We start from the raw sequence: 27,798 nt of genomic DNA, 5'->3' as shown, positions 1-27,798 counted from the left end.
GAAAAGGTACCAGGCCATGTGGCAAGGCTATAGATAAGAAAAATGGGTTAATTTGTAAGGGATACTTAGTAATTAGCCTGAAGTATAGGTCAAACATTCTGTAATTAATATTAAGCCTCTGAGTGATTATTTAAAACTGTCTGTGAGATAGGACGGGATAGAGAAACTCCATTTACAAAAGAATGTATTAATTAAGCTTTTATAATGTAGTTATGTATCACACCTTAATACAGAGTATTATAGCTCTTTAGTTTTAAATTGTTGCTGAAACAAATTAACATCAAAGCTCTACTGCATGTTTAGGAGAGATTTTTGATCTTTAACAAAGGTATTTCGGATCCTCAAGGGAAGGTATCACAGTGTACTTTGGCATCTTCATATTTAAGATATTATATATACCCTTACATGTAGTCACATTATTCAGAAAATTCTCCAATTGTATTAATTGCCTGAGTCAGGATTTTCAGGTTTTTCCTTTCAAAGATAGGCATGTTACATAAAGGTAGACTGTTGCTATTTCATAATCAAAAGAAATGAGAATTTGTCAATGAAAAATGAATAATTGTGAGCAATTGAACCAAGTATTTGATCCCCAGATTGTCAATATACTGATTCATAGTTTACTTTTTGTGACATTATAAGGAAACATTTAAACTTATTTATTTGCTTTGTAACAGTTTCCTCTGACATTGAAACATTCCATTCTGCAAGGTAGCACTTCAAACAAGAAAGCTCCAGGAAGTCCCTGAAACTGACTGATTCACTAGGCTCCTCCCTATTAGAATAAGCAAATGAAGACTCCTGAGAGCCTCTCTTAGACAAATTAAGCTATAAGACTCAGTCAAGTAAAGCAGTAAACAAGACCCTGAGGCTAGAGCAGCTACCGGGAAGAATTATAGAACTGCTGAGCTTCTTGGAATAGGTAAAGATCAACTGAGTCATTTGGAAGGTACATTCACCAGCCTGTTAAACTGTGTGTAGGCTTTTGTATATAAATTAGCAGATTCCTAAAGTGATTTTCTTGTAATGCTAGGCATGCTTCCAAGAACTACTATCAGTATATTTATCTAAAATACCTATCAAGCATCCAAGGCCAAATGAAACACCTGTCTCCTAGGTCAGGAGGATAGCTTTATTTCTTGTGCAATTTAGAGTGAGACCTCCTTCCTTATAGCCTTACTAATAGATTCCTAATTTCTTACCTAACGACTTCTAGGAATGTAGATAGAGCACATAAATTCCCTTCTTGACAAACTAAACATTAGCCCTCATTTGGGTTGTAAAAGAAAGCCTAATGGCCACTGCCTGAGGAAAATTCTTACCTGCCTTTATGACCCTGTAAGTATTCAAGCCTGGTGACCTTGCTCTGCCAGAGGATCACTATGGCTTGGATTTATAACTGAACACCTCAAAGATTGAAGGGAACAGAGGTCTAAGGAGAATGAAGAGAGAATATTGAGGATTTTGGCTGGAGAGGATTTCTGACTAAAGAACTAGAGGTCAGGATGGAAGATGCAGAAGAGTCAGATGGGAAAGTACTAGGTGGTTAAGAACGAGATGAGAAGGACTTAGATGAGGCAGAACTAAGATGAGAGAATTAAGATAGAACTTAGAGAGGACAGCAGATAATGGTAGAGACAAATCAGGCAAGAAAGGAACTAGGCTTGAGTACAGGACTGTAGCTGTGTAGATAGGATTTTATCCCAAAGGAATAAAGTAGATGGATAAAGAGCTTGGTGTACTTAGATTCATTTCCCGAAAATAAATCTTGCTGTTCGTAGTTTCTCTTCTGAGTCACTGGGAAGTATATTATTAAGGCTGGTCCTATAATATCATACAAGACCTTATTTAATTGTAGAAATCAACTAATTTATAACCTATTAGCAAATAAATTTTACATTCTGATTTTCTTGTTAATAAGATAAAATTACTGGTGCATATTTTCTAAATTTCAAACATCCATTTTTATTTTTGCAAAAGTAATTTAGACTTTCATGTATTTTTTTAAAATTTATTTATTTTTATTTTATTTGCATTGGTGCTTTTGCCTGCATGTGTGTCTATGTGAAGGTGTCAGATCTTGGAGTTACAGACAGTTGTCAGCTGCCATGTGGGTGCTGGGAATTGAACCTGTGTCCTCTGGAAGAGCAGTCAGTGCTCTTAACTGCTGAGCCATCTCTCCAGCCCTGACTTTCATATATTTTAAAAAGTAAATCTTTTCTTTAACATCATTTGCAATTTAAAAGTAGAATTCTATTTATTTATTTATTTAACCCAGGTCTCATGTATCCCACGCAGTTCTTGGACATACATAGCTAATATGACCTTAAAATTTTGACTCTTCTTTCTCCTGAGAAGTGAGATGACAGACAAGTGCTGTCATTCCCCATTTCTGCTGGGCTAGGACTCAGGATAAGGCAGAGAGAGAGAGAGAGAGACAGACAGACAGACAGACAGACAGATGATAGATAGATAGATAGATAGATAGATAGATAGATAGATAGATAGATAGATAGATGATAGATAGATGATAGATAGATAGATAGATAGATAGATAGATAGATAGATAAATAGATAGATGATAGATAGATAGATAGATAGATAGATAGATAGATAGATAGATAGGATAGATAGCTGGGCGGTGGTGACACATGCCTTTAATCCCAGCACTCGGGAGGCAGAGCCAGGCGGATCTCTGTGAGTTCGAGGCCAGCCTGGGCTACCAAGTGAGTTCCAGGAAAGGCGCAAAGCTACACAGAGAAACCCTGTCTCGAAAAACCAAAAAAAAAAAAAAAAAAATGATAGATAGATAGATAGATAGATGATAGATAGATAGAGATAGGACCTCCAATTATGACCCACCTCCTAGCCCCACAGTTGCTTTTAAATAGAAATTAACTCTATCTTATTACAGTTGCTTTTAATACCTATATGTTTTCAGGGTAATTAATACATAAAAGGTGGATAAATATAAGTTGCTCTTGGCTCCTACAGATTGGGTTTTGCTTGATCTTGGCTTCCTGTTTCATTTTTCTTTGTTGTGTGTTTGTTTCTTACCCTGTATTAGGGATTTTAAGGCATAGCAGGAATCAATAATAGCCATTAATAGGTGGGAAGAAGACATGTTTGTCAAGCAGCCATTTCTCTCCTATACTGCAACCCATTTTGGGAGTAATTGTTAAAATATATTTGGTTTTTTATTGTGTGTGTATATTTGGGTATGTACATACAAGTACAGGTGCCCAGGAGGCCAAAAGAGTACATGAGATTGCCTGAGCTATTGTAAGATGCCTGATGTGGATGCTAGAAACACTTCTAGCATATTCTGGAAGACCTTGATGTGCTCTTAACCACAGAGACACCTCTCTGGCCCCTGGAGCTTTATGATTTAAAAGTAAGGTTTTCTTAGTTTTATGAAATTTTTAATAGTACTTTTTTCTAAAACCAACCACTTTTAATTGGTACAATTTTTTCAGCCTCAAGATTTATTAACCAAATGACAACCATATAAGTGCTATTTTCTTCTAAGACTGGAAACTTCCTTCCAACTAACTAAGCAACATATTTTTCACATGAATATTGCATGTATTTGTATACCTCTAAATGCAATATTTTAAACTTCTTTGATTTTTCCCTTACAGTTTATTGTGGATACAACTTATAAAATACTTTTTAATAAGATGTGCCTGAGAGCTGGATAGATAGTTCAGGAGCTAAGAGCACTGGCTGTTCTTCCAGAGACCTGGGTTTAAGGCCCAACATCCACAGAGTGGCTCATATCATCTGTAAGTCCAGTCCCAATGGATCCAACACCTGCTTCTGACCTCAGCAGATACTGCATGGAAGTGGTGCACACCATATGCAAGGAAAACACTCTTACATATAAAATAAAAATAAATAAATTATTTTAAAATGTAGTACATACTTTAATACAAACAATGTAATGTTGTCATACAGGTGTGTCTTCTCTCTTGCTTCTTTATTTCTTGTAAAAGTAAGCATTAGTTTTCTTTACTCCAAGCAAATGTTCTGGGTTTGTTTATCCGGAGGGAAGGAGAAAACAAGAGATATGACAGAGAAAGAGAGACAGAGAGACAAAAAGAGAGACACACACACACACAAGGAAAGAGAGGGAGACAGAGACACAGAAACACACAGATAAAGATAACAGAGAGAACACAAACATAGTGAAAGATATTTCACAGATCCATTTTTTCATTGCTAAGAATTTTTAAAACCTAGGTCTTGGGATTGAACTCTGGTCTCCATGCTTGCAGGTCAAGCATTTTACTTCTGGCTCATCTCTTCTGCCTTAGTCTTAACTTCCTAGTGATCTACTAGTTTACTGTAGATCCTTTACATATTTTCCTCTTTATGTTTATTATTAAAGATATCTCAAAATAGCTACTTCATTTCCTTCATTTATTTATTTATTTTACAATTTTATTGAAACATGTAACTTCATTAATCATAACATTGGATGTTGAAATGGTCGGAAATACAATCTAAAAATACAGGATAAAAATAAAACTAAAGAAAATAAATTTTCATTGAAGGAAATACATAGGATGAAAATAAAAGAATATTAAAATATCTCTTCTAAATAGGTAAACTACTAAACATTTGGGAAAAGTATACTACTATGGGTGTGTTAGACTCTGACACAACTAAAACATGATTAGACTAAAAGAGACATTTTATAATTGCTATAAATATTTCTTTATAATTTTAGTTCAATTTAATTCTGTTAGTTTACTGGAACAATTGAAAAATTATAGCATCTATCTGCCAAGCAATCAATGCACAAACAATGCATTGCCACAAATGCAATCCAGTGTAAGCAAAGCAGCACCCTTGCCTCTGACTTGCTGACCTGCGCCAGGTGCCCTCAGTCTTTCAACACTGAGAGCCGCATGCACCTTCCAAACCTCACACATGTCCTCAGCATTACATTAAATTGGCAAGACTTTCTTAATCAGTAGGAGTGAACATTTAATTTGACTAAATAATTCTTTTAAATGCTGGGCTTATTTATTCAAAACACAGCTTTAAACAGCAGGGAGTGATAACTGGAGGACACTGTACATTTAATCTAACTCCTATAACTACAAAGGCAAGGGTCTGTAAACGAACCCAGGTGCAAATTAAATTTGTCCTGGGTTTGCCACAGGGTGTCCATGGTATGTCCCTTTACTCATTTGTGTAATGAAGATAGTTGCTTGTTTTGCTTTAAAACTTTTTAGATGTTATATTATGATCTTGAAAACATTGTGTTCATATAAATTCTGTCATGTGTACAAAGTAATATAAAGCTGTCATTTATTCAAAGGCATAAAACTGTAGTATTATCAGTCACACCAGAAAATCATGTTATTTTATTTTCATAAACATGAAAGCAAATGAAGAAAGTACCAAAAGGGCTATTACAATATAGCAAAGGGTATGAATGATAAGGAAATGCATATTTAAATGTCAAGACCATAGACTCCATCTCACATGCACTAGATTGGCATTTTCCATCATGTGAGTCCCAGGGGTCAAACTCAGGTCATCAGTGTTGCAGGCAAGTGCCTTACCTGATGAGCTATCTCAATGGTTCCCATATAGTATATGTTCACTTTTGAGAGATGTCTATTTAAATTCTCTCTTTCATTTTTGAACCAGGTTATATTTGTTACCGATGTATGGTTGTTCAAGTTCTTTATATACTTGGATTTTCAATACTAGATATTGCAGATACAAATGGCTTCTTCTATTTCAGGAGTTTACTTCTCACTCTGCTATTTCCTTTGATGATTAGAAAATTATAATTATTATCTTGGTTTTAGGTTAACAATTTTAATAATGGCTAAAAAATATTCTCGGTTACTTTAAAAAATGTAAGACAATGGCATCAAAGGCACAGTATTTACTTATTTAAAATTGTTAATATTCTTGTTTTTAATTTACACTAGAGTAATCATTGGAAGAAAGAACATTTTGCATCATTAGTATGACAAACTGTTTCATTATCTCCAAAGGGTTATATAGGTCAGGTGATTTAAGCACACTCTTTCCGAGTCAAAGTCCCCTAGCCCCCTTACCTTTTGAGGTCTTACCATAGACCTCTTGCAATTAATTACAAATCTCTACTCTACATTTAGATGTGTAAATTATCTTTAGCATACTTTCTCATGAATTTCAGAGACCTTTCTTTGTACTTTACTCCTCTGAGAAAATAGTGCCCCATATTCTCTAGGACAGAATTTCAGGTTCATCAGGTTTCTGCCCCAAATTTTTATCTCACCTCTGCCATGCAGAAAGCTTGGTGATGGTCCTAAACACTACTACACTTCCTCTAGAAAAATGTGCAAAAACATTTCAATATATTTATACAATATTTTCTTGACAATTTAAGTAATTATAACACTATATTTAGAAAAAAATAATTTTTATTTTACTGGATATTTAAGCTTAGTTTGTTTTTATAATTGTCTGGTATTAGTAGTAAAATAGATACTGTTATTTGAAATTTGATTATTTAGTATTTCAAATTCTTTTCATGATTTCATGAAAATTTTGAGTTGGAATAAATAGTATTAATAAATAGTATTTATTCTTTGTATAATGTCTTTGACTCAAACATAAAAGCATTTTGACAAATAATAGTGACAAAAACAAAACAAAAATAACTGAAGTTAAAGGCAAAATTCCCCACAAAACCAAGCATCTGTAACCTTTGGTAGTCAATCTACCACTGAGAGTCACGCACATAGACAGCACACAATATCATCGGTTCTATTCACGATTCCTATCAGACTAGGTTTGGGGACACTAACCAGGCATGATTTTTGTGTTTACAAGGAGAAAAAAAATAACCATTTTGTTTGAAAGTTCTAACATAACCTGAGCTGACTTAGCTGATATAATCTGGAGGGTCAACCATCACTTCTACAGTAAACTAAATTTTTACTCTATATGAAAGTCTTTCTTATAGTCATGAAAGACAGAAAAAAATTCCTTTGCCACCCTTTCTTCTGATTTTTAAGTTCAAAAATTGACATTTCATTCAAAATTTGGGCTTTTATAAGAAAAACATGCCCAAATTACAAACTAGGTAGTAGGTCTTATTGTATAATTTCATCCTAATCTTAAAAATATTGTCAGATGTCAAACATTTTTGGATCACCAAAGTTTTCTGTGAAGTTTATTTGTAATTGCTACTAGTATAAAATTGCTATTAAATTTGCATTCAGCTTTTACTCTTTACAGCTGCAGTAAGTAGTAATTTATACTTACTTGATTTTAGTAACATACATCTTTTAGATTTTTAAATTAAATATATTAATAGAAATAATTTTTAAAATGACCTATTTTAACCATAACATTAAATATTATAATGAAAATCTATTTAAGTGACAAAAGAATCTATGACAATTTTTTTGGTAGAGTTGAAACGAATCTGCCATCTCAAAACTAATGAAACTGAAGTATGAAGATAAGGAGTTACAGGCCAGGTTGAGCTAACAGTGAGACACTATTCAAAGACAAGGGAATGAGGAGCATGAATAAAGTTATGCATGTTTAAAAAGCACCACATATTCTGATACACGTACATCTCCTATGATGTTTAAAGCAGGCTGAACATGTTTATCTTTTCAATCATTTATCACTTATTTTAATAGATTCAAAATCATTCTTTTTAGTCTTTTGAAAAAAGCAAACTTAGTCTCTAGCCACTATTTCATTCAATAGGATTCCAGACTTATTATATACTTAACTATAGCTAACTAATTATATTTGCATATTAAGTTGGAAAATTCATCCTTCTATTCCTTTCTTTCAAGAACAAATAATTTATTTTTAATCAGTTTATATTGCTAGGATATATTTCAATATTATTATCAGATATAGTCAAATAGTGTTCTCTATAACTTATGCTATTTAAATAAAAATGCAAATAAGGAGCTTATGGTACCTGAACATGAAGAACAAATCATTTGGACTAAAGAAATTCATTGCCACTGACTAGAGGATGGGTGTATTTATAGAATACACTGTAAAGGACTTGTGAAAAGATCACATGTTCTACAATACAACTTATATATAGCATGAGTAAACTAAAATTTAATTTTGAGTGTAATGGACCAATGCCTTACACATCTTCTGACTTAAAATTACAAGTTGCTAATTGCTTTTAACTAAGTTAAGTTGGCACTTTTCTTCCTCAGGTGTAGCCCTCACATTTTCTCTGCATAACTATATATAAATATATTTTATTTCTTAGTCCAAAATATAATACTTCTTTAATAAGTTTTGTAGCATACTAGTTTGAACAATATTCAAAATATCCACCAATCAAAAGAATCGGCAAAAGGAAAAAATCTAATAGGTAAGAGTAAAATGTTTAGAAGAGTACTAACAGTTCATACAAGCAAATCATGGTGACCTTGTCATTAGGTCACAGTGGGGGGGGGGCGGTAAGGGGGGTGGCACATTTGGCCTGAGATTGAGAACAAAGAACCTGAGGGTGAGTGAAAGTGAAACTATAGCTCCTGTTGGCCATTGACAAGCCTGAAGACACATGAGGACACTTTAGCAACACATTGTATTGGGGTCTAAGGATTTTATTTTATATATCAAGTTTCATTTGTTAATGCCATTTAATCTCACTTCTTGAAAAGAGCCTTGCAATTATATTAAATGTATTTCTATTTCCTTTTTCAAGACATAAATAGCTCCAGTGCTGCCTCCCTGTATCAAGGGATTTTATGTCACAATCATAATAACCTTCAACATACCTGTTAAGTTACCTCCAACATCAATTTTGGAGTCTACTATGAAACATCAGCCTAAATATTAAAACATGCAAGGCAGATGCTAAGAAATGTTTGTAGCTATTATTTAAATATGTTTGTCATTAAATTATAACTATCCAATTGTTTCTTCTCCCTCCCATGACTTGGTTAGAATCAAGCTAAAGCTTAGTTTCTGGTGCTGAAAGAAAAGTCTAACCAAATAAAATTGAGGCCTGGGGAAGGAGGATCCCTTGAAATCACAAGTTCAAAACCAGCATTTACAAATAATAAGATTTTATTAAAAAACAAAGTTAAAGGATGTGAACTAAATTGGGCAGTGGTGGTACACACCTTTAATCACAGCACTTGGGAGGCAAAAGCAGGAGGTCTGAGTTTGAGGCCAGCCTGGTCTACAGAGTGAGTTTCAAGACAGCCGGAACTACACAGATATAGCCTGTCTTGGGGACGGGGGAGTGTGAACTAACAAAGATTTTGTTGTAAATAAGAGGTATGCAACAATGTTGTGAACAATTTTGTAGGATGAGGAATTAAATTTTAATCCAAAACCACACACGTTGAATCCCAGGGATGGTCATGAAGCCACACAGGTGGCATTTCTCATGCTTTCATTTTGAAAGGCAGACAAGTTCATTGCATTTACCAACAATTACTAAGCTAAATAAATAACCTGTGTCTACCTGTTGGTGACTGGACCAGAAATGTGTGTGCTTCTACTAAATATGAATCAAGTCTCATCTTCTAGGATAAAACAGATGGGTACAAATGTTTGTATTTGGATTGTGGGGTGTGTGTGTGTGTGTGTGTGTGTGTGTGTGTGTGTGTGTGTGTATGTGCGCGCGCGCATTTCTTTCTATTAATAATGAAATAAGCCATATAATTTAGGACAACATGAACACAAAGACCTTCATGTTGGAGGAAATAATCCAGTCAAAGAGGCAATGTTAGTACATGAAGTCACTCATACTGTATGATGCCTAAGCAGGTGACCTAATAGTTACCAGGTGTCAAAGGGTGAGGCAAATTAAAAGATGTAGGTGAAAATGTCCAAAATTGGAAGAATCAGATCAGTGAATCAGATGACTATTTAGCACATATTAGCTCATAGTTAATTATTGTGTACTTGAAACTTGGTAAATATATGTATCTTTATGTAAAACAATTGTAGGTGATGGATATGTTAATTAGCCTGACTGATAAATACGTAATAAATTATCTATGTATCAAAATATCATTATATGCTTTCAATATACATACTTTTAATTATCAAATTATGCCTTAATAAATCTGAATGGAGATGTTTAAAGGCTCAGTAAACTGGACCTGATATATAAACAAAATATTTTACAATCATTTTTATAAATATATATAATTTAATAACTGAAAATCATAATTAGTCCAAGACATTTCTTTTACAGAATATTTTCCTCCTCTACTTAAAGATATTAGAAATTATAAACAAATTACGTTAGTATCAAATTTATGCCTATTTTGTTTTAAGATTTGACTTAAAATATTTGTTAAATTGAGTATTTTAAACAGTTTGTATTTCTTGGTTTTGATGTAATAAGAACCCTTGTTTGGATAGTTGCATGTAACTTCTGTTCTGAAAATGTATGTTTCCATATATGGGCATACTTTGCTATTTTATAGTGACAAGTTTGGTATGTGTTTAGAAATTATTAAAAACGCTATCTGTTTTGATTTCATCTCAAGGGACCATGCAGGCAACTTATAGAAGTAGTTTTACAATTCTAGCTGAATAATAATGAATGTTTGCGACAGGTTTTTTTGTACCCTCATAGTAGGTTTCTACATTCAGTACGCCAAATCGAACTGAAAGGACCAGGTTTAATATGAGCAAAACACTCCCAGGAAGAGTGTAGGAGAGAAATCACATGGCCATTCTAAATTGGGGGTGGCTTAAATACCCTGTAGGGGCACAGAGTGATGATGTGCCCAAAAATGGGTTCATGCTATGGTAAGCTTTTGGCCTGGGTCTTGGGTCCCCTCCACCATGTTTTGTATAATATTATAGGACCAGCCTTAATATTATACTATCCCAGGGGGGCCAGAAGAGACACTACCAGCCGCATGGGAATGAATTCAGATACATGGAGCTCTTTTGTCCAACTCATTGATTCGTCCACCACCATCATTCGATCCTAACTCTTCCCACTTCTATCGGACTGGTCTACATATTTCCATAGACAGTAACACCTTCATGTGTACAATACAACATAAGAATTGCAAGGCCCCCACCAGAAGTTTCCTGGCAACTTCATTTTAGCTCAAAAAGGGGGAAGAGAATACAGATGGAGTTAGGTAGGCACTGGAATAAATCAGAGAAGGAATTTATGTGCTGGGAATATTTCCTTAGTGTGTTTAGGTGAAAACATTACGGGTCTATCATAAATGTGCTCAAACTATAAACTTACAGAGTAAAGAAATCTGTAAGTCTGGGCTGGAGCGTGGCTCAGAGGTTAAGAGCACTGACTGCTTTTCCAGAGGTCCTGAGTTCAATTCCCAGCAACCACATGGTGGCTCACAACCATCTGTAATGAGATCTGGTGCCCTCTTCTGGCCTGCAGTCATACATGCTGTGTACATAATAAATAAATAAATCTTTAAAAAAGAAAAGAAAAGAAATCTATAAGTCACTAAAAATAAAACTGCCACTTTTTTCTCTGCTACCAGTTTCCTGACAGGGCGGGGGAAGAGCACTGATAGCTAGTCAATCTGCATCACAGCTTGAAGCACCTGGTGAGAGGAAACCCCTTTGATCTAAGAAGTTGCTCAGGGGCAGCGGACAAGCTGAACTTGATTTGCACAAGAAACAAAACTATACACCTAGGAAGCTAGGCACTTGGTCTGGGAGCCAGGTTGTCTCCGAGAAAGGACGGTTTACCTAGTTCAGGGGCTTCAGGCGCCTCGCAGGTGGTCTCATAGCTGTTCTGTTCCTCTCTTGTCTTTTAATGCTTTGTTTGGGGTTGGCCCTGTCTTTGGATGTGGCTAAAAGGAAATATTTGCAAAAGGCAGATACCCAATTCAAATGCTAAAAGTAGACCTGGGAACTCAGGGCCAGAATTTCTGCCTACATGACTTTATCCAAGCACTTAGAATGTAATGCCCAAGTCAGTCAGAGGTACACACACACACACACACACACACACACACACACACACACACACACACACACACACGGAATTCATAGCAAGACGAAGCAGAATATTAAAGTTGTGTAACACCAAATAGTCCATGCTAGATGGATTCCCACTTGACTGACGCTTGGCTTGGTCAAGGTATATCTTATTGTATACAGCTGGACTTTTATTTCATATTCTTGTGGCTCGCCACAACCTTGAAGCTGGGCTTTAGGCAGTTTCTCTGAGAGGGCGGGGTTTGGAGGGGGAAAAGTGGACGAGCTGTAGGCACAGGGCAATGGAGCATTCTACACAAGCTGGGTGGAACTGACATTTGGTGGTTTCTCAAAGAGGATGGGTTTGGGGAGAGAAGAATGGGGCTTTCTCAGCTGGGGCAAGCTGTTCCAGGCGAAAAGTTTGGAGTATATTCCTAAATACGGCATTATTATCAGTTTTCAGTTAAAAAAAAAAAAAATAGAAGAATTTGTCTAGTTACATTGCAGCTGGAAGTCTTTACCACTGAAACTGGAGAAAAACAATGAGATAATATATAATCATTGAGAAAATTCTGGGGGTTTCTCTCAGGATATTAGATATCATCTTTGCAAATTCGACTTCAGTGTTTTCCCTTGTTTTTCCTAAAATCGTATAGTTCATGAGAATTCACTATTTATTAAAAAGCATCTTGCTTAAAATAACAATGGTTGCTATTTTCAAAAAGGAATAACATTAAATTTGAATTTTTTTTAACTATTGGAGCATGGATTCGGAGCATTGATTATTTATTGTTTCAGCTACATTTCTTAATGCTTAGACACAAGGGAGCTTATACATTCTAGAAAAAATTTTTACAACCAAACTCCCCCCTTAAACCTTCTGAAAACCAATCCTATGAACACATATAAGAACTATTACTTTAATATGTATATATCATACCATATATCCCCTCTATCCACTGTATCATGTGTAACATAGAGTGCCATATAGGACATCATAGCACAGTGCACTCTTAAAGAGAGAATTTATAAAATTGGCCAAACCATTAGAAAATATAATACTAAGAATAATCCCTAATGTATATAATGTACTCTGGGTAATGTGCATAGATCTTGATTCATGAAATATATATATATATATATATATATATATATATATATATATATATATATATTATAGCTGAAAGGGCTTCTTGATGTATTTTATTTCTACTTTATCAGAGAACAAACAATGTTTATTAGCCATGTACATCTGAGTGCAAACTATCAATAAAATAATAATATAATGGGGTATTAGATCTTCATGCTAAGGTAAATTGGTTGTATTTCTAGGAGCACAACTATACATAAGGACTAAAAAGATTTAACCTTCTGTAGAAATTTAAAAAGTCAACGAAAATGCTCTGTGCAATAATGCATAACACAGATAGTCTGCAAGTAGGTACTATGAAGTTGTTATATTTAGTGTTTATATGAGCAATTGACAAGGCATATAATTATACCCCCCATTTATGTATAAAAAAACAGAAGCTGAGAGAAGTCAAATATATCCTGAATAGTGGAAATGTAAGGATTTACACAGCACCTAGTCTATGTATGTAATTATAATACTAGACTATTATATTGAATAAGAAATTATTTATATCCATCAATGCTGCTTTCTATTCTTTGGCTTATTTGATTGTTCTGTAATAAATTAAAATGAAGCAAAATCTCAGGGAGTTCTGAAAACAGCCAAGGGACCAACAAAGCAAACTAATTTATTGCATACCTTCTAATCAGAGATAATTACAATATTTAATAAATGAAACACCTACATTTAGAGATATCAAATCTTTTCACTTAACTCCACTGGTGTGGAAGTGTATATACCCAAGGCTAATAAAAGTCAGAAGTTCTATTCAAATGATGTCAGGAAGTATTAAAGAATAATTGCCAACCTTTAACTCTTCTTCCTCAAAAAATAGATTTATTATGGATCTTGGTGTAAGAACTAAATAATATGTCATCCATACTTATCTTCTTTTAAGTCTTCATCTTATAGCACACTCACTCACATACATGGACAAAGACAAATTCTGACACACTCAGTCATTTAGAAATTTTGCTATTTATGATGTTAACCAAGGATTTCTCTGAATATATCAGGTTCACAACTATATGTTAGACAAATAGCTCTAAGTACTAGAATAGCTGCTAATACCGCACCATTATGAAACTTCAGTTCTTTTCACAGTCTGACAATTTCAAGGACAAAGCATTTTCCATTTTAATATTTAACTGTTTTTATTTTTAAGGCACAATTATTTTAATCTAAACAGAGATTAGACTAAGCTGGGATTCAAATGAAGCATATGGAAACATAGGTACAGTTAATGAACTCACTGTTTTCTCCTTATGAATATGCATAAAAGGTGTTGTCAGTAATCATAAGACAGGGACATGACTCAACATCCTGCTCCTCTCAAGAAAGAAACTGTACTGCATTGTGTTTAAATAAAAACCTTGACTTTGCTCTGGGCAGTGGTGGTGCAAGCCTTTAATCCCAGCACTCGGGAGGCAGAGTCAGGCAGATGTCCGTGAGTTTGAGCCCAGCCTGGTCTACAGAGAGAGATCCAGGACAGACACCAAAACTACACAGAGAAATCCTGTCTTGAAAAAAACAAAAAACAAAAAACAAAAAACTGAGCTTTTGCCGGGCGGTGGTGGCGCACGCCTTTAATCCCAGCACTCGGGAGGCAGAGCCAGGCGGATCTCTGTGAGTTCGAGGCCAGCCTGGGCTACCAAGTGAGCTCCAGGAAAGGCGCAAAGCTACGCAGAGAAACCCTGTCTCGAAAAACCAAAAAAAAAAAAAAAAAAAAAAACAAAAAAAAAAAACTGAGCTTTGAAGATGAGAGCAAGTACAAAAATCTATATTCTACCTTCATTTTATGAGTCGAGAAGCAAAGTCTTAACTAGTGTTTAGAATCTTCAATCAGCTCTTCCTAAGACAGAACAAATTAATGTCACTGCTAATTTATCTTTGGGGAAAAATAGGAAATCTAAGAAAATTTAGGGGCTGAAGGGTTATATCAGTTTGTTAAGTGCCTTCGGTGAAGGCATGAAAAACAGTTTGTTTGGGAACCCAGTATGCATGTGAGAAGCTACCTACATCTGTAGACATCTGTAAACCCAATGCCAGGGAGGAGGGACAAACAGATCCTTGGAACTCCTTGGCCATCTTAGCTAAATGCATGAGCTCCAGGATGAAAGAAATACCTTGTTCCAAAAAATAAAGTGGAGAAAAATTGCAGAAGACACTAGCTCTGGACTCTACACACTCTCTGTCTCTCCTTCTCTCTCCTTCTTACACACACACACGCACAGCCATACATTCCTGAAAACACACGTCTTGTTCAGAAAAAAATTCAGTTGGCCAAATATGAAAGTTATTTTCAATATATATGTATGTACAAAATAGCTTTCCCTCTCAGAAACCAAAATGCCTCGAATACCAAGAGAAGTGACTGTCAAGAAGATTATGACTTAAGGATAATTTCAGGAAATTCCTCTTATAATTAATGGACTACCAGAAGAGTATGGAAGCTGTGTTTCTCAGGTACTCTAGTGTTGGAACTCACTCCTGCAAAAAAAAAAAAAATGAAAGAGAGAAACATGGAGGGAGGGAGGGAGGGAGGGAGGGAGGGAGGGAGGGAGGGAGGGAGGGAGGGAGGGAGGAAGAGAAAAATCAAAGTGACCAACTACAGTGGCAAAAAATACAATTTCTTCAAAAACTTTGTTAACAAACTTGTGTTTAGGATATTTTTTTAATTTTTTTTAAACACTATGTTTTTTTCATAAATTTTTATAGCATGAAGAACTGATGATTTACCTATTTTTAATCTAAAAAAATAAACATTTTAGTTTTAAATTGCAAGATATTTTGAGAAAATATTTATCTCAATTTATCTTTTTTTCCCCAAAATCTTTATGTCCTTTTGTTTTTCTTTCAAAATGCTCTCTAACCATTGGTTGTAAGCTCTGATACTGACAACTATTACACATTATCCAGCACTTGACATTTCAGCTCAATATAACTATATTAACCAAATTTAGAATTTTCTCAGTTCCTGTGGCCTTTGTTCCTAAGATTGATGAGATGTGACACCCTGTTTGAGCTGCCCTCCCAACTTCACCAAGAGCAGGAATGATCTTGGCCCTGAGTGGAGAAGGGGATGCTGGGTGGAAGAGAACCACACTGCTTTCTGGAATTACAGCCAGTTTAGACACTTGCCTTCCAAGCCAATTAAAACACTGTTTAACAGATTTTACACTTCAGTCGAAGACATAACTTTTTTCTTCAATTAAAGTGTCCCAAAGCTGCATTAGTACATATTGCAAATGTAACAATTAGAAAGGGATTAAACTTCTGTCCCCCAGATATTTAGGAGAAGCTACTTTCTAAGATAAAAGTTGCTGCTTTTCCAAGTTTAAATACACTAAAACTCTAATCACTTCTTATAATTCCCAAAATGGTGTTATCACTTTCTTTTTAACTATTGAATTCTCTCTGGCAGAGCTAGAGCAATAAAACCCATCATATTCTAATTTCCAGACAGCTTGATAGAACCAATGTTCTCACTGCAGATAACGTGTAATGAAGCGCTTTCTTTCCCATAGGAAAGTCTTTGACTCATATGCTTTGATGCCAAGTAGCCTTCACATCTGCCGCTTCTCCATTGATGGCTTTAACTTGGCATGCTAAACTGGTGTCTGATGAAGCTGCTTTACTCAAAGGCACCATTTTATTTCTTGCAATGGGAACATAGTAAATCCCTGTAATAAACATAGGATCGGGCTCACACACAATCAGTTGTGTGTTAGAGGAGAAAAGAGGGAGGGAGACATTCTTCTTGGGTTAAAAAAAAAAAACCAACTCCTTTTTATGCAAATACAAAAAAATGCCTAGTAAAGAATTAGTTTTAATGTTATTTCAAAGAGAACTAATTTTAATCAAAACTAAACAAGACTGTAACATTATTTAAAAATATTGCCCTCTTTTTTTATTAAGTCATTGCCTCTTAACTTAATGTTACCTTTAATGCATTGCCTATAACCAATATTTGTGTACAAAGTGAAAATGACTTGAGAGGGTTAGAGAAATCATGTGACTACAAAAGTCTTCAATTAGGATCTTTTTTATTGAAAATGAAAAACACAAACCAGTAGAGCTGGCCCAGGTGGTGTGAGTGCCAGAGAGCCAGATCTGAGCTACTAAGAGCTGGAGAACTGGCCTCACCCCTTGCTGTAAGCTGCATTCTGTGAGCCAGCTAAGGCAGTGCTGCAGAGCTCCCTGGGCTGACCCTGAGGGGAAGCTGAGGGGTTGACCAATGCAGCTACCACACAGGCCCAGAACCACGGGTGTGAGTTAACAACCCCAACATCCACCTCATCTATGAAATGTTTGAGCATGTGAAAGGAACGAACCTACAGCCCCAAAATTGCAGGATTTGCATGAGTCAGGACATCAGGATATATAAGTGGAGCCCCAGTGAGAGCCCATTATTGATGGGGAAGCAGAACCAGAGGTCTTAAACAAGATCAATTACTCATAGCAATGAACATTTGCAAGTAAAGACAACTACAGCTTCTACAACAAGATTCTTTTTTTGTTTGGTTGTTTTGTCTGTTCTTTCTGTGTTTGGCTTTTGGTTTTTCTTTTAAATTTTGTTTTGTTTTTGTGGGAGGTTACAAGGGCAGAGAGTGGGTGGGAGCAGAAAAGGAGATCAGTGGGATTGGGATACATGGTGTGAAATACACAAAGAATCAATGAAAGTTAAAAGAATTAAAAAAAAAAGAAAAACATCAAAATTTCAACATTTCATTTTCAATACTGATAAGTAAGCTAACATGACTATTCAGACAAATTAGTGTTCAAACACATAAAACATTTAAATTGTTTTATTTAAGTATGTAAAAATGAAAATAACATTTATACAAATTCTAAATATATAATTATTTATGAATTTATCACTTTCAAGAAATTGTCAAGAGAAGTTTGGAGTTTTGAAGCCTAAGTACACTAGGCTTTTTATTGTTCAAGTAGGAAGAGAATTTGTTTGACACGGAAATTTACTTGTCTTTTTTTTTTTGTTTCGTTTTTGTTTTTCGAGACAGGGTCTCTCTGTGTAGCTTTGGAGCCTGTCCTGGAACTCACTCTGTAGACCAGGCTGACCTTGAACTCACAGAGATCTGCCTGCCTCTGCCTCATGAGTGCTGGGATTAAAGGTGTGCACTACCCCCACTTCCTATCCCCCCACCCCCCAGCCCCCCACCCCCCCACCCCTCCCATCCCTGGCAATTTGCTTGTCTTAGCTAGAGTTTCTATTGCTGTAAAAAGAGACCATGAGCATGGCAACTTCTTTGAAGGAAAACATTTAATTGTGGCTGGTTTACAGTTTCAGAGGTTTAGTTCACTATTGTCATGGCAGGAAGCATGGTGGCAAAACAGGCAGACATGGTGCTGAAGAGGTAGCTGGGAGTTCTTCTATCTGGTTCCAAAGGCAGAAGGTACACCCAATCCAACAAGGCCACACCTAATCCAACAAAGGCTGCACCCACTCCAAAAAGGCCACACCGCCTCATTGTGCCACTCCCTATGAGCTTATAGGGCCATTTTTATTCAAACTACCAAACTGCTTAAATCTAAAAAGAGTTACAGAGAAATTCTCAACTGAGGAAAAAGAAACGTAACCCTCATCAGTCAAATCAGTCTCATTTTCTTACAACAGAGGAAGGAGTCAAAGTCGTTTTCTTGAATAACTGCAGTGTAATAAGTGCAAGGAGAACTTTGCACAAGTCTAGATCTGAAATCTCTCATTCAAGATCTGTCTTCCTATAAACCCACATGTGAATTAATGCTACCTCTTTAATTTTAATAATTGTCTTTCCTTACATTTTCCTGCAAATGACATGATCTTTTTTTTTTCAAAAATGTATTCTTTGGTTAAGACCAGACATGTATACACTGCACCTAGCTCATATTCATCCTTCCAGTGCCTCCCTCCAACTCCCTCTGGACCCCATTGCCCCTAATGCATCTCCAACTTTATTTAGATTTCTAGGTAAACATGCAGTATTGCTCATGTGATAAATTTCTTTTCCTTGTGTACTGATTAAAAAAAGTGAACTTAATTACTCAGCTTAAAATGGCTATTAATGAATGAGAATGAAATGAACAAAGAGTGCCACAGGATTAAAGCGCCTAAATCAATAAGGCTGCTGTCATGTAAACCAGCATCATTTGTTGACAGAAATCATCTCTGCACTTACTGAAGTACCATAAAGAATTTCTAATAATGCACAAAGGCAGGATATGATGAGAACTTGAGTAATAGTAGCAACTACGTGCATACCAGAAGGCATGGCCCAGTTTCTATTCACATGTTGATACACAGCTGTTGGGTCTGTTATAGTAAACATGCTGTTTGTGTACTACCATCTCAGGTCTTGCAATAAGATAAACAAAGGAAGCATTATTTGAGAATACAAAAGGATTATGACTAGAGATATAGTGTTTACTTTTTAATAAATCTATTAATTAAGAACATGCTGTCAGCTAAAACTACTTTATGTTTTATCTCTCAATTCAAAATTTATTTACACCCCTATAGACTTTAGGAAAGAATATCACTCATACACTCAAATAATCACTGCAAAAATATGCAATCTACTCAGGTTTAATAACCCCAGTGTGATTAATTTGTGGAGATCACTGAACTGATAAGATGGGATAGGTCACAGATGATAAAGGAAATGTGATGGGCTATATATATATATGACCCAATGGTATAAAGTGAATATTTAGAAAACCAGTTTGATCAAACAGCAGAGTTGGATATCTGGGACCCACAAGATTAAAAGAGAGAACCAAATTCCCACCAAATGATTTATCAACCCTCTTCTACATGTATGACAGTCCATTTGACTAATTATACACACACATACACATTTGCAGAAACAAACAAATAAATGTAATAAAAAGCTTTAAAATTAAGATAAAATGACCAGACATGTGGTACTAGGGGGCACATGGGTGTACTGCAGCACTAGAGATGCAGAACAGGAGCTGAGATTAGATAAAATATCATAAGTGATGATGGTTAGGACATCATTGTTACCACTGTTACTGTGATTCTACAAGACTTTGATTGCTGTTTCATAATTAATGATACTCTCTTTATAGTCCAGGTTTTTTTCCTTTTTAAATAATCCTGATGATAATTTCTAATCTGTGAAGATTTATAAACAGGAACTTAGACTGTAAATTTGAGTTCCCCTACAGAGAAAAATAGAGGAAGGCAGGGAGGGAGGGAAAAAGGGGAGAGAGAATGGAGGAGACAGAGGAGGAGGAAGAAGAGGAGGAGGAGGAGGAGGAGGAGGAGGAGGAGGAGGAGGAGGAAGAAGAAGAGGAGGAAGACTACTGTTGGTAGATACCAAATGTTACAATGTTTTGCTCCAGAAAGTTTACTCAACCAGCTTAAACCCTTAAGTCCTCTTTGTACACTTTCAAATAAACTGATTTTCAAAATAGGAATGTTATAGGATACCAGACATTTGGGGAAAAATTATATCCATAAATATACAGAATAGCAAGACAAGAAAATATTCAATGACAAAAGTAATTTTAAACTATTTATTACAGGTATTCCATCAGTGGTGACATTTATTTCATTTCACTCATGGGTAACTGTACAGAATTATTACATTAGATATAGAAAGCAGAGAAGAAAGAACTCATTAGAGGAGGCTGAAAACTATGGAAGTCCATGCAAACAAGGGAAATATTTCAGTGTGTGTGTGTGTGTGTGTGTGTGTGTGTGTGTGTGTGTGTGTGTCTACACCCATGGGAATATTAAATCCAGAACAGTATACTAAGTGTCTTTCTTTTTTACTTTCGGTTTTATTTGGGGTTAAAAGCACCAAAGATGCACTTTATAATTTATGAGGGTGCCGCAGGTTTGAACTGATGTTCTCCTGTTAGTCCAGCAAGTGCTCATACCCAGTGAACGTCTTTCCCAGCCTAGAGATAAAATTTTAAAAGAATGCCTCAAAGTAAATTGGCAGATGGAAAATGTATGACAAGTCTTTTAGATATAGTCAAATATATTGACAAATAAAATATCAAAATATTCAAACTATTGATGGTTAGCTATAGCTACATTTTATACAAAATACCGAAATATAAAATATAATAATATCTGCAGCATGGAAGTAGGAGAGGTGGGAACAAAAAGGAACTGACTAGTTTGCAAGCATAATTGATAGAGGATGCAAAGGGAATAATCCTGGATGTTCGGTTAGCAAAACAATTTCTAATTTTTTGTATCTTTAGTCAATGGAACTTTTTAAGTATTTCTAAACCTGGACTTGGACAGTTAAAATTAACTAATAAACTATGCATATTGATTGAAATACAAAAAAGAGGAGTAGGAAGAGAAGGAAAAAGAGAAGTGAGAGGGGGAAAGAAGAGGAAGAGGAGGAGGAAGACGATGAAGAAGGGGAAGATGAGGAGGAAGAGAAGGCAGAATCAGAAACAGAAGCACACCTTCTCCAGTCCAGGGGAATTTGAGTCTAAAGCTGATAAATTTTCTCAGAAGCAAAAATTGTATAAGGGTTTAAGGACTAAGGAGATCAGTTAAACTGGGTTGCTAAGGAAGGAGGACATGAAAGAGAGCTCACTAAACATTGAAGAAATGTATAAAAGTGCAGATGTTGCAGTGTCAGAAGAATGAACAGAAAGTAAGAAACCAGACTTCACAGTACTTTGTAAACCAAGCAGGTTGCTAAGTTCTTATGCGAATACACATGGCGGGGGGGTCATTTTAAAGAACTCAAGTCACTTCAGTAACATTGAAGAGAATACTAGGGATGAAACTGGGAACTGAGCATTTAGACAGTAACTGTAACAATGTAGTTCAGGGGTGGTACTGGTTCTACTGTCAAAGCAGTGGAGAAACTTGAGGCATAGCAAGTAGAAGGGGCAGACTCTGGAGAGGACTGAGAGGTGCATAACACCTATTGAGACTGGATAAATACAATTCTGGACACAGAAGAGCGGTTCAGTAGATATCCATTGAATGAAAATGTAATTTCTTATAACAGAATGTCTATATCCTAATTGAGAACATAAGGCACATAGTGATACTAACCGACACATTGCACCACAATGGTTTTTTTTATTAAATATTAATATAAAAAAGTTTGTAGTAAGTAATTTTAACTTTCTGTTATCAGAAATTTAGAAAAAAGCTCCCCAAAGAGCTCCTAGTTACACCTTGATGAAGCATGATTTCAAAGTATACTAACCTAGACATGTAGAAGATTGTAAGAAAATTATCTACAGATTTTTTTTTGTTTCACTCACATAATTTGTCCTTTGTCATCCATTAAAAATAAGAAGAATGAGGAACTCATCAGGCAAATATGACATAATATTTTTTACAATACTTAAACAATGCTTAATTGTTGGTCATAAAAATAGTTTGACATATTCTATTAGAAAATGCGGCAAAGTGAGAAATTGCAGAAAGGCCAAACTTAAAGAATCTGTGAAGACTGGAATCCTGAGACATATGTAGGATCATTTTAAATCCTGAACTTTACAGTTCTCCTTACAGTCTCGTAGTGCTTACATACAGTATCTCCGAGACTGCTATGAAATATTAACTATGACATGTAAAGATTTTAGTCAATAAAGTTTACGTAGTGAGAACTGACCTGTTTATCATTTCAACCAGGGCTTGGAAGAGTCAGATAATAAATGCATAGCAAGTTGGTGCTTGAATCAGGAACTGAATTCAGTCTCTCTGATTCTATACTTGTATATATTTGTCTACCCTTACTTCTATTAATAACAACTACTGAAATGTAATTGCTATCACTTATAGTACTATAAAAAACTATGCGACAGAATTTTGATTTTTAAATACACAACTTCCTTTTGACATCATTATTTTTAGGTGCACATATTATAGTAGTAAATGTGGCTAAGTCAGAAATGCAGAAAGGTGGAACTTAAATATTCTGTAAATATTGGAACCCTGAGTCATGGGTTGCATAAAAACAATGCTATTCCAAAAAGCTTTATGAAAGCAACAAAACCTTAAAAAAATAAATAAAGGAACTCTCCAAAGAGACTAGAGAACCTCCAGATTGTAGCTAAGGTATTTCTAATCCTCTAACATAAACTCATTCTCTTAATCTTTATACTTCAGAGAGAAAAGAGTGAACTGTCCCTTGGTAACATTTTATATGTACAACATTTACTCCTGGGATGAGGTTTTAATTCTAATATACAAATTATCATCTTTTGAGAAAGATTTGGTTTCATTTTTGATGTTTCCTCAAATCTACTTTGTTAACTTAGTACTACTAAGGATATACTGGAGATAGCAGTTATTGATCATGCTTATGGATTTGCTGCTGTTGCTGTGATTTGGTTTTACCTCAGTTCTCTCTGGAGAAAAGGTGTGTGCTGTTCAATGGATGTGGAAAAAACAAACAAGGAAAGGTTCTTCAGCCAATATGTACATGAACTCAGTGATCAAAAGCATCGTTGTCTTTGGAAATGGAATTAAGCAATGTTGTGGAGGACCCTAACTGCCTGTGTCTCCACAGATCAAGAACTTCTTAAAACTAGATGTCTTGATGTCTCTTATTGCTTGAGCTAGTAAAACTACAATATATTAAAATAATTTTCTGGAACTTAGCAATTCAGCACAATCAGACAACAGCAGGAGCTTGTTAAATTAGGAAAATTATGATTGACATTCCTTCAGAAATCAATGCTTCTAAATAAGATAGAATAAGATGTGATTTTTTTCATATGTAAAATTTTAAATTTTAAAAAATCAAAAATAGTGCCAAATATAGATAGCCCACACTTCAACAGTCCTTTTTGATTGTAGAAAACCAAAGGATGATGCACTTGTCTGATTTCTCTGATGCTATATTTTTTAAATAGCATACCCTGTGTAGTATATTGCTAGTTTAAGAAGCTAAAACATGAAGTTGAAATTAGAATACGCAAAGCATTTTTTAAAATATATCTAAAGAAAAATCTATAATTCATGTCTCCCGTAGGCTTTTCTATTTTTTTTTCTGATTTCAACATTAAGAATTCAGCATGTGATGCAATCAGCAACATAAGGTAATTGTTAGCTCAGTAATTATCTCTGTATGGTTGTTATTGTAACCAGTGTACATTCCAGAAGTTTTCAGCTCTAAAGGAAGTCTGTGTTGTTGGAAATAGAAGTTGCTTTATGTTGATTTCTCCATGTGCAAGAGGCACCCTTGTGTGAAAATCAGAAAAATACCAGGTGAAAGAGTAGGAAGCAAAGCCAGCGGCAAGGAAGAGTGAGAGTGTAGACAGGCGTGCCACAGTAGAAAACAAGGAGGAGTGAGTGTAGACAGGAGTGCCACGGTAGAAAACAAGGAGGTGAGAAGGTAGACAGGCATGCCACAGTAGAAAACAAGGAGGAGTGAGTGTAGACAGGAGTGCCACAGTAGAAAACAAGGAGTGAGTGTAGACAGGAGTGCCACGGTAGAAAACAAGGAGTGAGTGTAGACAGGAGTGCCACGGTAGAAAACAAGGAGGTGAGAGGGTCGACAGGCGTGCCACAGTAGAAAACAAGGAGGAGTGAGTGTAGACAGGAGTGCCACGGTAGAAAACAAGGAGTGAGTGTAGACAGGAGTGCCACAGTAGAAAACAAGGAGGTGAGAGGGTAGACAGGCGTGCCACAGTTGAAAATAAGGAGTGAGTGTAGACGGGCGTGCCACAGTAGAAAACAAGGAGGTGAGAAGCCCTGGAGGACGGTAGAGATAGCCAGGAAAGTGAGGAAGTTTAAACAAGAGAAACAACATATAGAGGAAAAAGAGAATTATATTTTGAATAGTTTTATGTTCTTCAGCATGAGCTACACAAATAATGACTCAGTTTGTAACAAGATACGTGAGTGTTCTAGAAGATAAAAGTAAAATTAAAATCATGAAATCCATAGGGCACAGAAATAATCATTTCTAGTGTCAAATCATTGTGTTGAACACTTGATCTGTGTAGCTAAAGAAGTTCAGCTCCAGAAGGTCCTTGTGCACAGGAATAATTTAGATGTACTACCAACTAAGTACTTCATATTGACAACATATATTTAGCCATTTCTACAAGTGATGTTTGTAAGAAAATATCTAAAATTTAAAAATTAATTTATAATAAAACACTCTTTAATAATTCCATATAATTAGGGGAAATTGATCAATTGTATTTGATATAGCCAAAGACTGCACATTGATTTAAATGTTTAAGTGATATATAGTTAATAAATCTTACTAAATAGTAATGATTTTAATTAAACACTAAAAATGTCTAATCTTTACACTAGCCATAAGATAATGAGTTTACTTCAAAAAATAATTAAAAATTAAAAATGACATGTAGCTAAGTAAATTAAATCTAATTAGCATTTGGAAATTTGATTTCCTTTAGATTTCTATTGTTCAAAGCTAGTACAGTGTTATAAGAATTTTCACAAAAAATGCATACTTTTGAGTGCTTGTGGTTTAAATAATAATGATGTCTTTATGAATTTATTCTTCTATCTGTGGAAGCAATTACTAGATTGTAGTTCCTGCAGTGGTCCAGACAATGTGGAGGGCTATTTGTGGTACAAGGTAGGCTGTTAAAGCACTTCTGATGAAATAATTTAATAATGTGAGACAATTTTTAAACAAACATTAGTTCAGCTGTATTTGAATAAACAACAAAAGCATTTGCCATCACTTTAAAAGAATACTAATCTATAAAAAAGGGGCTTGATGCCTACAAAAGCAAGCATAAAGGTCACTAGACACTAAGAAATACTCTATGTGTTTATTGTTTTCCAGTGAAAGGAGTAGGAATTGAGGGATAAGGAGAAAAGAAAGAGGACTTCAAGACACCCTGTGTTAGGAAGACCACACCATTGCCCTGTTCACAGAAATGTTGCACAGATTGTTCCTCCAGAGACGTCTATGAAAGTAATGATTTAGCCTAACTTTAGACTGGCTAAATCTATATATCATAAGAACTGACTCTTCCTTCAGTTATTGCAGTCTGCTTTATTTTAACTGAAACAAATGCATGCCTGTGAAACATTCATTTTTTTTTTTTTTTGAGGCAGGCTCACAGGGATGGTGACTTTGGAGAACATCTTGTTGATAAGGAGTTTGCCAGGCAAAGAGGCAGATGGAATTAGAGCATTCCTGAGAATGGGCGCATACAGGGCAGGTTTAAGCAAGGGGCCTGAAGGTTGGGGAAGAGACTGACAGGACTTTGTGGCTGGTATAGGAGCTCTAGGGTGACACAGATTTGCCTTTGGGAAATGGTGAGTCTGTTTCTTGTGGAAAAGGCTGACTGGCAGCAGGAGAATGAATGGTAGGTGTGTGGTGCCTCCCAATTCTCACCCCCAACCCCAAGTTCAAGTCACCTTGAAACAGAGGTCAACCAGCAGCTGGTCTAAGCCATGCAGCTGCCATTCCTGTAAGACACCAAGTGCACATTGATCTTCGTCAGCTCCTTAAGTTTCTTCCCTTGTCCTTCTGCAAGGTGGCATTAAGAGGTAGCACTCACCTAGTCTAAGACCTTCAGCAACACAGGTCTGAATACCCATGCATTTACTAAAGACTCACACCCTCTGAGGGTCAGTATGTGCCCTGCTCACAATGCCTACACCACCCAGGCACACCTTCCCTCCAGGCCACTCCAGAAGGTTACCTGGCTGCGAACCTCACCCTGTACTTTAGGGTGAAACATTCTTACATGCATGTATTGGATACTACTAGAATATGTATAGGATTGGAATCTGTTGTTATTCAGTTTTTAATAAAGATATCACATTATCACTCAAAGGTAAAATCTCATTAAAAAATATTACCTTTGGAAAGAATTTTATTTACTATCAGTTAGGAAATACACTAAATTTTTAATTTTCCATATTAGTCTTTCTAAATATGCAATAAACAACATTAGGGTATTTATACATCTCACTGTTCCAAGTATTAATAAGATTAGACATGATGGGCATATTTTTAGTTGTACACATATCTCCCCAAGTTACATGCTATTATTTCTTTGGCACACATAATTGTATGACTACATCATTACATTTATAAATAGAAAGGATTGCTTGTGAGTTTGTGGTTATGCTTCAGTATCAAGTAAGACTTACCTTGAAAAATGTCATGGTTGCACCATCCTCTACTGCTCCATACTCTATCTTGGTTTGCTTAGCTAAATCATCAGCGGAGTCAATGGGAGATTCCATGCGTTCCACGGTCAGAAAAGCAGCTAGGTTAGCAGTGTACGAAGAAATGATGATAAGTGTGAAAAACCACCAAATGCCTCCCACTATCCTGGTGGAGAGCGCTTTGGGCATGAGCTCAGAACCTAACAGAGAGTGGGGGAAAGGTGAAACGAATACAGACAATTCGATCAGCTGTCAGACATGTTTGGTCACAGTGGAAGAATGGGATCACTGTGTAATAAAAGTTTAAGTCAAAGATTGACACACTGCTTCAGTAAACAAGCAACAGCGTTTGGGAGAGCAGAAGCCAATTTTAGTTCTATGCCACTTCTGGAAACACTGTATCAAGTATAATGACAGGAGACTGGCCTTACCTGAGATGGCTCCATGTGACAATTAAAACAGTAACATGTAAAAAGTCTTAGAAAAGTAATATCAGAAGGGAGGAGTATAAATTTCTCCAGTTTATAAACTACATTCAAACTCGTTCCTATTTTTACTGTTTAAGTGTTTTTCAGAAGTAATCACTGAATGCAGATTCATTTTC

The 27,798-nt window shown here is 35.6% G+C and overlaps 1 protein-coding gene across 3 annotated transcripts in view; it reads right to left on the bottom strand.

Annotated features, from left to right (window-relative positions):
• Grik2 (glutamate ionotropic receptor kainate type subunit 2) overlaps positions 1–27,798 on the bottom strand; it is a 609,237-nt gene that overhangs the window by 85,896 nt on the left and 495,543 nt on the right. For all 3 annotated transcript variants that reach the window (XM_006983740.4, XM_016002308.3, XM_006983741.4), the window contains exon 14: positions 27,177–27,394. In XM_006983740.4, coding sequence (XP_006983802.2) covers positions 27,177–27,394 — 218 coding nt within the window. The remainder of the gene's footprint in view (positions 1–27,176; positions 27,395–27,798) is intronic.

This window comes from Peromyscus maniculatus, chromosome 16 (genome assembly GCF_049852395.1).
Source record: "Peromyscus maniculatus bairdii isolate BWxNUB_F1_BW_parent chromosome 16, HU_Pman_BW_mat_3.1, whole genome shotgun sequence".
NCBI classification, from domain to species: domain Eukaryota; kingdom Metazoa; phylum Chordata; class Mammalia; order Rodentia; family Cricetidae; genus Peromyscus; species Peromyscus maniculatus.
This window is presented reverse-complemented; position numbering and strand designations above follow the sequence as displayed.